Source organism: Montipora capricornis, chromosome 3 (genome assembly GCF_036669925.1).
Source record: "Montipora capricornis isolate CH-2021 chromosome 3, ASM3666992v2, whole genome shotgun sequence".
NCBI classification, from domain to species: domain Eukaryota; kingdom Metazoa; phylum Cnidaria; class Anthozoa; order Scleractinia; family Acroporidae; genus Montipora; species Montipora capricornis.
Genome location: NC_090885.1, coordinates 34,116,828 through 34,131,231, shown reverse-complemented (window position 1 = coordinate 34,131,231; position 14,404 = coordinate 34,116,828). Strand labels below are relative to the sequence as shown.

The 14,404-nt window shown below is 37.9% G+C and overlaps 1 protein-coding gene across 1 annotated transcript; it reads right to left on the bottom strand.

Annotated features, from left to right (window-relative positions):
• Positions 1–9,026: 9,026 nt before the first annotated feature.
• On the bottom strand, positions 9,027–12,673 carry LOC138040131 (uncharacterized). Its single transcript, XM_068885910.1, has 5 exons — positions 12,022–12,673; positions 11,681–11,767; positions 11,398–11,461; positions 9,792–9,884; positions 9,027–9,114 (listed from the first exon to the last, which is right to left on the bottom strand). The coding sequence occupies exons 1-5, from the start codon at positions 12,671–12,673 to the stop codon at positions 9,027–9,029; spliced, it is 984 nt and encodes a 327-aa protein (XP_068742011.1).
• Between the last annotated feature and the right edge of the window lie 1,731 nt (positions 12,674–14,404).

Below are 14,404 nucleotides of genomic sequence, written 5' to 3'. Positions count from 1 at the left end.
AGTACAAATGATTTTTAGAGATATTGTTCCATGAATGGTAATATACTTGAAGAAATATGTTCTGTGATAATAAAAACTGAAATACTGTTAAATGAGTGAGAAAGAATTTGTCATTGTAAAGCGTAGAGAGGTCAGAGTGGAATAGTTATGTTTCATTTAAAATACATGTTAAGGGGAGGGAGGAAGGAGGGTCTCATTTGATTTCAAAACACAAAGGATGACAATTTGAAGTAATGTTATTGGTGCCTTATAACAAAATATGTACCTTCAGACATTAGGGCACTATTTGAATACAATGTACTGTAACACAGTGTACATGTGTGAAAAATCAGTCCATGCCAAAATGAAGCTGGGCTTAACATGAGTTAATGTCAAGAAAATTATAGCTTAAATGCTAATGAAATTCTCACCATCCACAGAATACAGGCAAATAACTTACAACTCATATGACAAAGATGCAGTTGTTCTACAAATCTAACAATTAAACAATTGAAAAATAGTGATCAAGTTCATCAGCACTTATGGGAAGTTCATCTTCACCACTGGAACCACTTGAACTGTCAAAGTAATTTTCAAATAATTTATTATTAGTAATGAGGGGGTGGTCCAAAACTGCTGATGATCCCATGTCACCTTCCAGCTGATCGGTAAGAGAGATTCTAAAAAGTTCATCTTGTGAAATGTCAATGTCCTCAAACTGTTCTTGGATAATTTCCATAATGTCTCTGGCTAAAGGTAGCGATACAATGTGATGGTTTTCAATAAGATATTCTGCAGTAAAAATGTGTTGAACATCATGAACAATCTCTTTGATCACATTATCTGAAAAACCATGAGTCATCAGTTTGTTCCCCAGAATAGAAAATGTAACATTTCCATCCAAGTTGTCCTGTAGTTCTTTTAACGCAGACTCGAAGTCAGCAATTTCAGTACCATTGATAATTCGTTCTCCCTGAGTCATTGTTTCTTGAGAATCGACACTTTCAAAAACAGGAAGGCTGACTGCACAATTTTCACCAGAACATTGACATGCCTGGTGGCAATTGCTACAGCAGTTGTGGCCTTCGTTTAGAGGTTTCACTGTGCTGTCAAAAGTCTTAAGAAATGCTACACGGTAGCAAGATGTTACTTTCAGACTTTCCTTGAAATTTTTGTCACAGAGACGCAGTTGCTGGCCATGATAATATAAAACATTAAAGGCAGCCTTTCCATCTCTTCCTGCTCTTCCAGCCTCTTGCAGATGAGTTCTTAAATCAGGTGCAGGTCCGTAATGAATTATGTACCTCACATCCTTAAAGTTCACACCAAGACTCAATGCAGAAGTCGCCAACACAATCCTGATGGGGCCATCATTCAGCTTCAATGACTTGTTAACCTGGGCTGTTGCTATGATACACTGCAATGAGACACTTCAATGGAGATTTTTCTTGATCCACATAGGCTGCACTACCCAATTTTGCCAAAGGTAGCTCAAAACAGTAGAGATGTCAGTTATGCTTCTGCAAAAAATAATTGTTTTTGAGGTACTCTGCTGTTGAGTAGCTATCTTGGCCACCAACCAATTAAAACACTGCAGTCCTTTCTTGATTTTCTGTACAGAAAATCTGATGTTCTCATTGTTAATGGATACGTCTACTATCTCAGGTGCTTGCATTCCAAGCAGTTTTATCAAGTTGACACGGCTTTTCCATTCCACAGTCGCAGTTAGGGCAAGGACTGGTGTACCAGGCTTCAGAAATGACCTGAGGGTGCTCAGCTCCCCATACGCTGCTCTAAAAGCTTTTTTTCTGTGAGACGACTTTCCCCTTGAAAACAAGAGAAGAAGGCTTGGTTACTGAAAAAAACCGATAGATTAATGGTAGAGCTTACATGACAGTGCAGGGAATCAGATAGTGAGAATACTCCTTGTAATATCTGTCGAGCATTCAGAGAATAGTACAAAAATGGGTAAAAATTCATTGTCAAAATTAACCCTCGACATGCTATTATTAACGTTTACAATTGCCTCATATCGCTCCCTTTTCACCAAAAAAAAGCGGGTTTTGGTACATGCAACTAACGTAATGACTCAATTATCCACATTAAAGCTTAGCAGGTATTGCCATCTCGATGTTATGATTTACCAATACCGATCTTGGCAAGGGCAAGTCTCAGACATTGCCAATCAACACTTAACATAACTGCAGGAAAACTCACCAAGTTTGAGATACGTGGGCTTCATCAACAACGAGAAGTTCGACAGTTCCCATCAACTTAGATTTCTTGAATTTGTCCAACCACTCTTTTTTTAACAAAATCTCGGCACTTCCGAATATCAGGCTGTATTCTCCGCGCAAAATCTTCAAGTCTTCTTGTTCACTGATTCCCACTTCTGATGCTGGTATTCCAAGATCATTTAGTTCTTCCATTTGCTCGTTAGAGATCGCTTTTAAAGCACTAACAACAAGCACGTGGGCTCCCTTGCAATTCATCGTTTCAAAGACGGAGGGAAAAAGTTGATAAATCAAGCTTTTTCCAAAGCCAGTGAGAAGTAATCCAAGTACATCCTTTCTTTTTAACAATAGTTCGATGCACTTCTTTTGTTTCTCCTTAACATCCGGCACATTCGGAAATAAACGGAGGGATTCCCGAATAGCTTCATCCACAGAGACCGCCATGTTGAATTTGAGAAATGTTCGAGGATCACGTGATGTCAAATAACCAAGTGGGTAGCCGCGTTCATATATGAACGCCAGAACAGCTTGAACAATGGTATGCGGACAGGCGGGATTTTTTAGCGCTCCTCCCCTCGCGCGCCACTCACGCTTCGTGTTCGCCTCGCTTTCGCCTCTGTTTACGCAAAAAATCACGCCTGTTCTGCAGGCTAGGGTTATTATCCCCACATCAGTTGTGGATTTCTGGCATTTTGCAACATCATTCATCCAATTACTCAGGTGTTAGAGGGGTCATCAATGACAGTATGCCTGCTGATCTGGTCATGTATGGAGATGACCCAAATGCACCCTTACCACAAGGCGATGATAATGATTTATCCGGAGTAGGGGTTGCTCCAATCTCATTACATGTTCCAGATCATGTACTTGTGGTGTTGGAAGAAGATGGAAACCAAGGAATGAATGTTTATATTTAAGTCAGGCAATTTTTAATTCTTTATTTTGGTTCTACAGTGTAAAGAGTTCAAATCATAACACATTGAAACAGACATTGGATTGTGACGATTATGCACATAGAATTATTTGTCCTTACTGAGATGCAATGTCGAGTGTAATAACTTACTGGTACATGTAAATGGATATCTGGTTGATGCTGGCTCCTGAAAGTTACATGTTTGTGTAACAGACTTCAGTAGAGCAATTGGCAGCATACTTGTCTGTTCTGTGTTGAATCAAAGGGCATACGGGTAAAGCTGACTCCTGAATTTCACTTGAGATTGAATTCAGTTGAGAATTGCAGCTGTCTTGATGCTCAACATTGACTCATGTCATGGAAACTATTGTTGTCTTAAAATGTACTGTTAAAGTTGTCTCCTGTAAAGTACATACCAGTTTCTTTTAATAAAGAACAGTAGCTTACATACTGTATCTGTTGGTTCTCAGTCTATAACTGTTCCTGGCTACAACGAGTCGAGTTGGTCACTCGATGAAACCCCCTAGTAGTCTCAGTGTTGTTGTTCGGATTGCTCACTCCTCATGTGAAATCAGTTTTGAAAGACTCTACCTTGCAAGTTGACAAGTCATGTTTTGAAATCAATGTTAAATGTTAATTTATGGAGTAGTGTAAATTGCCAACGTAAGACTACTAGGTAATACCCTCTGTTGCAAGAAGGGGGGACCAGGGAACCACTTAATACATTGTGTGCAATACTGATTAAGTATACCAGGGTCAGTCTGCAATTTATTTTTTTTTAGTTCAACTTATCAACAATAATATTAAGATGGAAAACTGATCAAAACTTGTCATACTTCAATGTAACACATTCAGCGGTGTACTCTCTGATGGAAATTATGCCATATAAATAGCTAACTTGTGTACAATATTTACAGGCATTAACTTTGTTTCTTGTTTGTAGAAATAATACAACTGTTTTAATATTGTACAATTCACAACTATGTGAGAGGTTATTAATTTTGTCAGTTGCTTTCCACCTTAAATACAAACACCTGACACACTGTATTGATATATAGTAGGTATTTTCAGTTTCCAGAAGCTGATGGGTTCAAAATCCATACTGGAGACCAGCTCAGGCTCTAAAGGTGGCAACTTGTTTCTAGCCGTACTCACTTCTTGTCCTTTGATGGATCATGACTAGCGATATTTGAAAGTTGTAACTCTTTATAGTGGCATGAAACATAATGCCCACTCATGGGTGGACAAGCTATGTATTTTTTTATTTTTTTTTTTCATTTTATTAAGTGATCATAGCAACATTTTGAAACACCCAAAAATAAACGGCGGTCACCAAGCTCGTTTTTGAATTGTTTTTGTTTATGGCTAAAATAAGCAGCGTATTTAACTTAAAAAGGTCGATGCGTTGCTACAGTATGGTAACCTATTATGTCATAAAGTACGTCACCAGTGACTGGGCATTTCTTTGAAAGCGTTACAAAAGGTGATTATTACGAAAACCACCGATCTGTGCCCTTGGTTGGAATTTACGTATCTGCCCCTGAAAAATCGTCGCGCTGCATTGTGTCGTCAGCGGTGTAGCCAAACAAAATATGGGCCCACAATACATGTGTTGGAAGAAACCGCTGAAAATGACGAATGGTATCAAAGAAATGGAGTTGTGCTCGTAATGTAGTGAGATTGCGCTATCTTCAGATTGAAAGAAAACTCAAGGCGAGAAACAAAATAATTTTGTCATTTCTTCATTTATTTTAGTAAAAAGAGCAGCAAAGTGGCAACTGCTAACCCTTTTGTTGTGAAAACAAGTCGCAAGTTTGCGACTTCTCCAGATATTTTAGTCGCAAAGGGAAAAAATTCAATCGCAAATCCAATTGCAAGACATTATGGGAAAGGGAGGAGTCTTCGGGGAAAGGTTTGCTGCGTTTCCCAAAGAGAGAGAATTTTTGGAAACATGTTGTTCCATTGTTGCAGTTGTTATAGTGCACCATAATCCAGTGGGAAAGGGATTTCATGAAAATGTTTAATGAAAGTCTGCGGGGCAGAAACTCTGTTATCGAAAGTTTTTATCCTCATCAGGCATAAGAGGCGGTAAATTTGTACCCATTTGCAATTTTAAAGCTCAATAGCGTGCTTCATTTGGAAACCAGAGCATTTTGAATTTCTGAGTTATAGCGGTGCGTGACACGAGGCGACGATCGAGTTTATTGAGAAATATATATTTATCTCATGGTTTTGAGCCTTTTTAGAATTTAAAGCATTAGGAAAAGTGCTTAGGTAAATAGCTGTCTGTTCAGTACAGATGATCACTCGCCTAGATAGCCAAAGTAAGTAACAGATGTTGACACTATTTTCTGGCCGCCATATTGGTGCACCACAGATGTGCACCAACATGGCGTTTTCATACTGGGCTCTGTAAATTTCTGCGAAACATTTCGACGAATATCTGAAGTTTGGGGAAACGCACAGGCCTAAAACTTGGAGAAGTGTCTTCTTCATTTATCTTCTACAACATCACGAATTCTTGACTTTTTCCACTGAATGGGTTTCGATTTATTTTTTTTCTTGCGTGACAGTGAAAACGATCTATTGTTGTTGAAAACTCCATTTCTTCTATATTTCTACATTTCTTCTTAATGTTGCCTTTATTCAAATGGTTTCCCGGTCCCCCCCTCATTTGCAAGAGGGTGTTATCCTGTTACAAGTCTTAAGCAAGATGTCTTTGGGACATGTTAGTCACCTTGGATATCTCGTCCCATACAACTCTTCTTAGCAGTTCCTTTCAGAACAGAAGAGCATTTTAAGACTTTCAGGGGGTATCATCAAGTAACCAACTCAACTCATTGTTGCTGGGATGACTGTGCTGTAGTATTGCCATTTTAAAACTCTATTATTTGAGGGTTATATAATGTATACTGCATTCCTCAACTGCAAGCACTTTCATAACTGTGCATTCAGGAGTCAGCATTTCCCTCGAAATTTTCCTTTGAGAATGAAGTTGACTGTATCATACTTTGAAATACACTCTTCAATCTCTGAATGCTGCGGTTCTCAAATGTGTGCACTATTGAGTGCATTTCAGGAGTCAGCAATTCCCATGACTTGTGTCAATGATCAGTATGTTCTGACTATTCTAACATAGAAAATCATCCACATCCACTTTAATTTTTTTTTAAGTTTCGTGTGATATGTTTTCATCATTTTCATTTAAGGATACTCTCACTACAACATTTGAATCCAGACCTAAGTCCTGTATACGCATGAAGCCGTCTGGTAACATTGCGGTCAAGTGGACAGTGTAGAGCAATAGATGCTGAGACATACATGTATTGTCCAGGAGGCAAATTTCTCACTTTTTGGTATAGATCCTAGATTTAAATGAAAAACAAAATTACATTATTATGAAAGGATTACAATATTATGTTGCACTCTTGGTTCGAATTGGTTGTTGTGACTTCATACAAGCTGATACTCACAGTGTTACAAGCCCATTCACAGTAAATGTATCTCAAAACGCTGGTAAACATGCCTGCAGATTTTCCAGCAAGTAAATCATTGTGAATATTGAGCCATTGATTATCAGGGTCCACTTTTGAGGATGGGACGATCATAAAGTAATGAGGACAGGGGACACGGCATTGCAGTTCAGGGAACGTACTGTACATGTAATCAAGTCATTTGGAGAAAAATGAGCATGCATGCATCACAACCCACAGTTTGTGAACCCACCTTCAAAGTGTTTTGCAATGGAACATCCAGTATATGCCTTTTGCCATCAGGAAGAACAACAGCAATTTACAGCTCTCCTTCTGATCTAAGCCTCTTCGCTGGTGTTTCATTTGCATTTTCATGTCGTTGCCCTTCATTGCTCTCTTGCTGTGGCTGTTCATCACCTTACTCCTGTTGTGGTGGTTCTCTGGTTATTAGCTCTGAACGGATCTAGCAAAGAAATTCAACTAAAATATATGACTGATGACCTTTTAAAAATCAGACACATTTAAGTACTTAGAGTGACTGTGATTGGTTCCATGTCATTAATACAATTATGGGATACATGCCCTTTTGTTTACATAATTATTAGTGTTCATACATCAATTGTTGTTCCATTGTCACTTAAGGATTGTCCATGAATAACGCAAAAACATTTATTTGCTTGATAGCAATACTGACTCATCATGCTTTTTGAGTAATGCAAACAAATCTTCATGTAATTAAATGTACCTCTTCCAGCACTTCACATTGGCAGGCTTTGGTATTCTTTTTTCTTGGCTCCTGTTGCACATAGGAAAGATCATAACACAGACTGAATTAGGATTTTTAGTCAATTTCAATTGAAAAGACCGTAAAATCAAAAGATTTGCTTGTATAAACCTGTGATTAGTAAAAATGTGACCGTCCACGGGAAAACCAACAAAAAGGTGATGACACGGGCACGCTATTTTAGCACGCTAGACAAAAGAAATTTTCTTTAACACGGGAGTGCTGTGTCGTAATGCACGCCTCATTAAAATTTTCTTTTGTCTGATACTACAAGTTGTAAACAATAGAGCGTGTTATACCAAACAAAAGAGCGTGTCAGCAAAAGTAAAATCGAGCACCGCGTAAAAAGACACGGAGTGAGTGAAATTGCACGACAGCTGCGCCAAAACACTCGCTAAAAAAACAAGTATATAAACACGCTACTCCCAAAGCCGAGTGAGGGCCGACTTACCTACGGAAATAGCTGAAAAATCTCGCAGAATACAGTATTGTGCAAAAGTAATGCAAACGTATTTCGCCGAAATTCGCGGCTTTTCCTGGCTTTTCGACGAATTTTTGATGGAAGCGAATTTTCAACGAAAAGTCATGATAATTCTCAAGACCTATTGTTTCCAAGTACACCGAATTTTCGAACGAAAATTCCCTCGGAATGAAAATTGACTTCGAATTTTCGTGCGAAAAATCGCTTTGTTCGATAAATGACCTAAAAAAAATGAGCGAAATTTCGCTCTTTATTTGCTGTTCTCGAACATTCCCACGTATTTTCTGGACAAAAATTTGCCAAGTTCGAATTTGCCGCGATGATTCTTTTCTGCCGTCATTTCACAATGTGTAAGCTCTACAACAAACTCTTGTTCGTGAAGCAATCACAGTTTTTGTTGTGTGAGGCAATCTTTTTTTTTTTCGTTGGAAATAGCCGATTAAACTGTCGGATCATTGAATCTATTTTCGATACGACTTTATTTACGCTAACCTTAACGCGTTTATTTACGCGTACATACGCTTGTTCAGCGATGTTGTTGATGGCGGCCGCCGATTCATGTCACAAAAATTCGCTGCTTCAAATTTTGTTATCTCGAATTTTCGTTTGGTTACCTCGAAAATTCGCTATTTCGAATTTCGCTATCTCGAATTTTCGAGAAAGGTCGTGAATTTTTCGCTTCAAACCCTACGTAAAATCGTTCGAAAATTCGATGACTTTTCGTGGAAAATTCGCTAGAACAAGGGACGAATTTCGACGAATTTCGTTTGCATTACTTTTGCAATTTTACGGTGCCTGTTTTGGCACGCATCTGACGCGCAACACGCCACGCTAAACAAAAGGTTTGGAGTGTCTCTGTGCACAACAAAAGCCACCGTGACATGTATTGTGCTACTCATTAAATATGCGCATATGGCGTGTTGTATGTCACGCTCAGCGTGCCGTGTCATGCACGCGTGCCCGTGTCATCACCTTTTTGTTGGTTTTCCCGTGGATGGTCACAAATAGTAATATTGTTAACAGATAAAAATGTTTAGATATTAAGATATGTACAAGAAAATAATATATACAGGATCACATCACAAAACAAGATAATTATTAACAGACAGACAGACAGACTATAGTTGACTTGGCTCTCATACCAAAAGCTAAAATCAATGTCTCAAACCTTCTCTTTGTCAGCTTTGAGAGATTCTTCAAATGCCAGATCTTGTTCCTTCTTCAAATCCCTTTCTGCTTTTAAGGCCAGCCTGAGATAACAGTGTATGAAATGTTTAATGAAACTTAACTGTATTTGTTTCTTTCCTAGCTTCTGTGATATGGATGGGGAAGGCAAAGGGAATTAATTTATGTTAAGATTAATTTTGTACATATGAACAAAACCTTATAAATTATGTTTTAATTAGATTGGCCATTACAACAGGTGTGTTATATGTTATAATCCGCATACCATTTCCTCTTCTGTTCTTGAAATTCTTTCAAATTCGGAAACACTTGGTAACTCTTAAAGAAACATTGCTTTGAGATATTAGGTTTGTGATGAGGGGGAAAGATGTTAACAATTATTAATTATCAATGTTCAAACATAATTATTCTCAAATCCCATAAGCATGAATAAATAATAAATATTGTTTGACTATGAATGATGATATTTAGAATTTAAATATTTACTTTATTTAATGGTAGTATCAATTAACAAGGTTTGTGCTAACTCATTCAGGACTGCATTGCTAATTGACCCAGAAGCAATCGTCTGTTCCATCAAGTCACACGATTAAATTTTAATGTTTCCCCTCTTAAGCATAGTGGCAAATTACATCTAATACAAATATTACATTTTGTTCAATCATGTTGACCCTCAAGGGTTGAGCATGTAATTATATTCTTGTCAAATTAGATCATGTTTGAGATACATTGTGATCAATACCTGTGATCTTTCGCAAAACTTTTTGGCAACCATCTACATGGCAAACTACAGCCACCATTCCTGAACTGCTGTGATGTTGTATGGCTTCTAGTCCTGAAAACAACACAAGTTATGCTTTGTAATAAGAAAAAGTACCGACAGATCAAGCCTGTGAAGCTAAATTATACCACAGTGTGAGGTGTATATATATGTGCGTATTTGTGTACTAAGCGTCAACATTTCAGTGAGATCAAGTAATATTACAAAAATTATTATTTAAATTTAAATTGTCTTTGTTATACTTTTTAACCATTTGTAATTTATATCAATCTGTGGATAATGTTTTCATCCCATGTATATGTGTCAAGGAATAACGCTTGTCATTTACTTTTCATTCCACCCATTCAGGGTTTCATAATTTTAATTAATTAAATAGACATGGTGTAACTACAAGTATACTCTTTGTTTAAGCTTTCCCTAACTAGTGGAGGTTTAATCTTTTTTAGTGCTAACCCAGTTTATGCATAAGTACTGTCAAACTGTTTACTCTATAATTTACTTTACCTTGTTTTCCCGTAGCTCCATCTGATGATTGCACCCAAAACAAAAATTGCTCATTCACCACATTTGCAATATCTCTGTGTTCAAAAATGGGCCTGACAAATGTAAATTATATCAACATTGTTACCGGTTGTTGTTAACGAGAATTGTAAAACATCGAATATCAGTGTGACTGCAGTATGAAGCGAAAGGCAATAAGTTTAATATCTGGAAACATAGTGATGCCATACCATAATTCTATTGATTTTGGTTATTTTAGGCAATTCATCTCTCTTACATGCACTTTGATTGTTAGCATGATTGTGATTTATTGAAAATTGAATTTTATAAGATATATTTATTCGTTTTGTAAGGCGCCTAGAACAGTTTGTGGACAGATGCTATACAAATAAAGGTTACATGTAATAGTAGCGTTATTACTATACGTATCAATATTCTTATTATTGTATTAAATATTTAACAATTATTCGTTGAAGGCGTAGTGATTATCGGTGAATTCGTCTCGTCGAGGTGAATATTCACCGATAATCACTGAGCCTTATTGTTTTAGTATAAATACACAGGTGATTATAACAAAAAAGAGAAAAAAAACATTTCAACGTGAAATCATCTTCACTTACAGTGGCAAAACAACTACTGGCAGCCATTTTGTCCATCGAGGTGATTATCGGCTGATAATCCGAGATAGCGAGCCAATGAGAGCGCGCGATTTTGTATAATCACCTGTGTATTTATACTAAAAAATAATAAGAAGAATGTTCTCACCTCCACAAAAGCCACTGTCTATCACTACAGACGCACATTAGAGACGAAGTCTCGGTCCATAAACACGCAAAAAAAGAACGAGGCCAATATCCAGTCATCTTGACCGAACAATCTTGGTCAATAAAGGATTTATTATATGACTTAAAACACCAAAAATGATCTTTGATCTTGCGGGACCAAGCGAGAAATCCCGAGCGGCAGTATCGCTCCATCTTGCCCGCTCGGGTAGCCAATCAGAGCGCGCGATTCGGTTCATCTTGCCGGCTCACGGAGCTAGTCATCTAATAAATCATTATAATACCTCATACCCTGATTTGGAGGCAACAGATGAAGCAGCACACTTGTCTCTGGTAACTCTATGGTGCCTATATGGAGCAATGTAATCGATAACATAATTATTACAACCCACTATCATTGCAGCTGGGATCATGAGAAAATCATAACAAAATTTTAAACACAAATGTCCATACTATCATGGTTAATCATATTGGTATAATTTGTTGAAAATGAGACAAGCAGTCATTACCATTTGGCATTATTATAATGCATTTTGAAATTACCGTGAATACAAATTCATGCATTACCTGTAATGCTTGCACTTAAATGCTCAATTGATGGCCTGGAGACAGCTATTGTAGTTATAGTGGTTGTTAACTGTGTCCTTGCCATTACTAAGGAGAATGAAACAAAAAAATCCAAGGCAATGTTTACAATGAAATGAACCTTTTATCTCATATTTTCTGGACCAGTAGTAATGGCAAAACATTATAAATGCCACAAACATTAAAACTGCCCATCCTGTTTCTATATGCATATCTATGCCAAAGCTTTTTCTTTAGATATTTAACCTAACCTCTTAAAATTATACTCTGATACTACATGTGAAAAACTAACTTAAAATAAGTTGTGTTGAATAAAATAATACCTGTTCCAGTGGTAGGTGTGCATGTTGAGGTGGGTGGAGTAGCATTATCTATCCCAGATACTTCAGTTTCAAGCCCAGCTCCTTCGTCGGCATCACTGTCATCAACTTCTATTGGAAGAGTTGCACGCCATCTGTGACCGGGGTTCTGTTCAACTTCACCTGAAGAGCTTATAGTCCCTTCATTACTTTGGAGAGCATCTCCACCATCCACATGATTAGAACCACCTCCCATACCACTTTGTATTGCAACACTACTGGCCGTAACTGATGAACTCAAAACATTGCTGGTGTTGGTCGCACTGGCCACATTGCTATTTACAGTGGTGTGTATTGAGACTGAATTTGTGGCAATGGAGGTTACCGCTATAGGGAGACTAATTGGTACACTGCCAGATCGAACAGCAGGCGAACCATTCGTTATGGAGATGCTTGACGAGGTCAAACTAGTCACTGCAGCTGTCACCATGACAGGTGCTGCATTGCTGCTCCTTGCACTAGCAATAGTAGTGGTGCTAGTTGATGAGGTGCTTGATAAAGTGGATGTAGTCACTGAAGCTGTCACCATAACAGTTGTTGCATTGCTGCTCGTTGCACTAGCGTCAGTAATGGTACTAGTTGATGAGGTGGAACTAGTAGCTATCACTGTATCCATAATTGGTGCTATATTACTCCTCCCTGCACTGGCACTACTAATAGTGGTAGTTGATGTGGTTCTTGTGGAGGTTGGCCTACCGTGAAGCGCCCTTCCCCAAGAGAGTCTGTAGAGTCGACTTCCAGATATAGGACTACTGATACTATTAGATCTTATGGTGTGTGTTCCATTTGAACTGCCCGATGGTCCCCTTCCACCTGGATGGCTAACTAGCCTAGCCCTCGTCCCGGCTACTGGACCATTGGTAGATGTACTGGTTGGTGTTGAAATTGTTCCAGTACTAGTAGTCATGGACCTTGTCACCAATGGTCTGCCAAATCCACTTGAACCGCATGGTCTTGGGGGTGTGAAACTGAATCGATCACCAGAGGTGGTGTTTCTCTCAGTGTTGCTTGACGATGCAATGTTGAATTGTGCATCACTTCCTGAGACTCTATTGGTTCTGGCTCCAAAGCACCAAATCTACTGGTAGTTGCTGAGTTAGAAAGAATGTTAGGATAATATCAGTGAGACTTGATTTAATACTAAAAGTCAATTGGAAAACAAAAAGATGCATCCTTGAAGGATTTATGCAGTTGACTTCTACAAAATTCCAATAAGTATAATAATTATACAATGTTTAATACCTAGCTTGCCAAAATTACTGTATGACCAAGTGACTAGGTATCATTAACTTGCATATCGCATTATACACAAAGTTGTATGATTTTTTGATATGGCATTACATTGACAAAAACCCCAAATGAAAAAAGTTTATAAGTGTACTTACCTCCAGAAAGGTAAGATTGTTGAGACACAAAACCTGGACGGGACCGTCTTCCTGTGATGTATAAAGGTAGACAAAAATGAGAATGATAGGGGCAAAATAACGACCAGCCCTTGTGGATTGATTTTTTGTCCATGTAATATACCTTATTGGATCATTGTAACTTTACTGGTGCAACTTTTGTATTGAACATGATTTGTATATACATCATGTTTTTAATAGCTAGTCAGCGACATAGAAATGTTCATTTATCTCATACATACATATGTTGCTGACAATTATAGGTGTTGTCCATACATTGAGTTTACATTTCGTTTTTAACATTTAAGATTTAAAAAAATATCGATCAGAGTCAATAATTTGATATAGAAGGCTGCCAAATTGAAGGAAGGATTTTTTTTGCGTTACCTGTAGATGAACCTTGCTGCATGGGACTCTGGCTCTGAAATAAATAATTAACCCATTGACCCCTATGTGTGAGACGTAATATATTTTACTCTGTCTTCTTGTAGACGATTTCAATCATCAATGGTGTCCTTACTTGGGTGTTTTGTGGTGTAAATGCATTAATGACATTATTATTATTATTATGATCTTATTAAATTATTGGGCAACCTCATTGGGCGTCAGTGCCAACGAGCAATACTTTACCTGCATTCTGACAAAAGCAACTCATGGTTTCACTACATTTTCTTCACAATGGTGCTCAGCATGCCGAACAGTGGTGAGCAGCTCGGCAAAAATCATGTGAAAAGGAATGCCAAAAAGATAAACCAATAAACAAAGTAGCACCTTACGAAATACATCATTATGTTACCTGACTGGGGAATGCTTCAACCAAGCAAAGATAAAGCGAGCCTTGTCCCGCTACAAATGTACCTTGTGAAGTTCCCTAGCAGTAAATCAACAATCTGGAGCATTTGCAGGCATCAAAGTATTTCTTGAAGTTTTGTCAGTGACTAAAA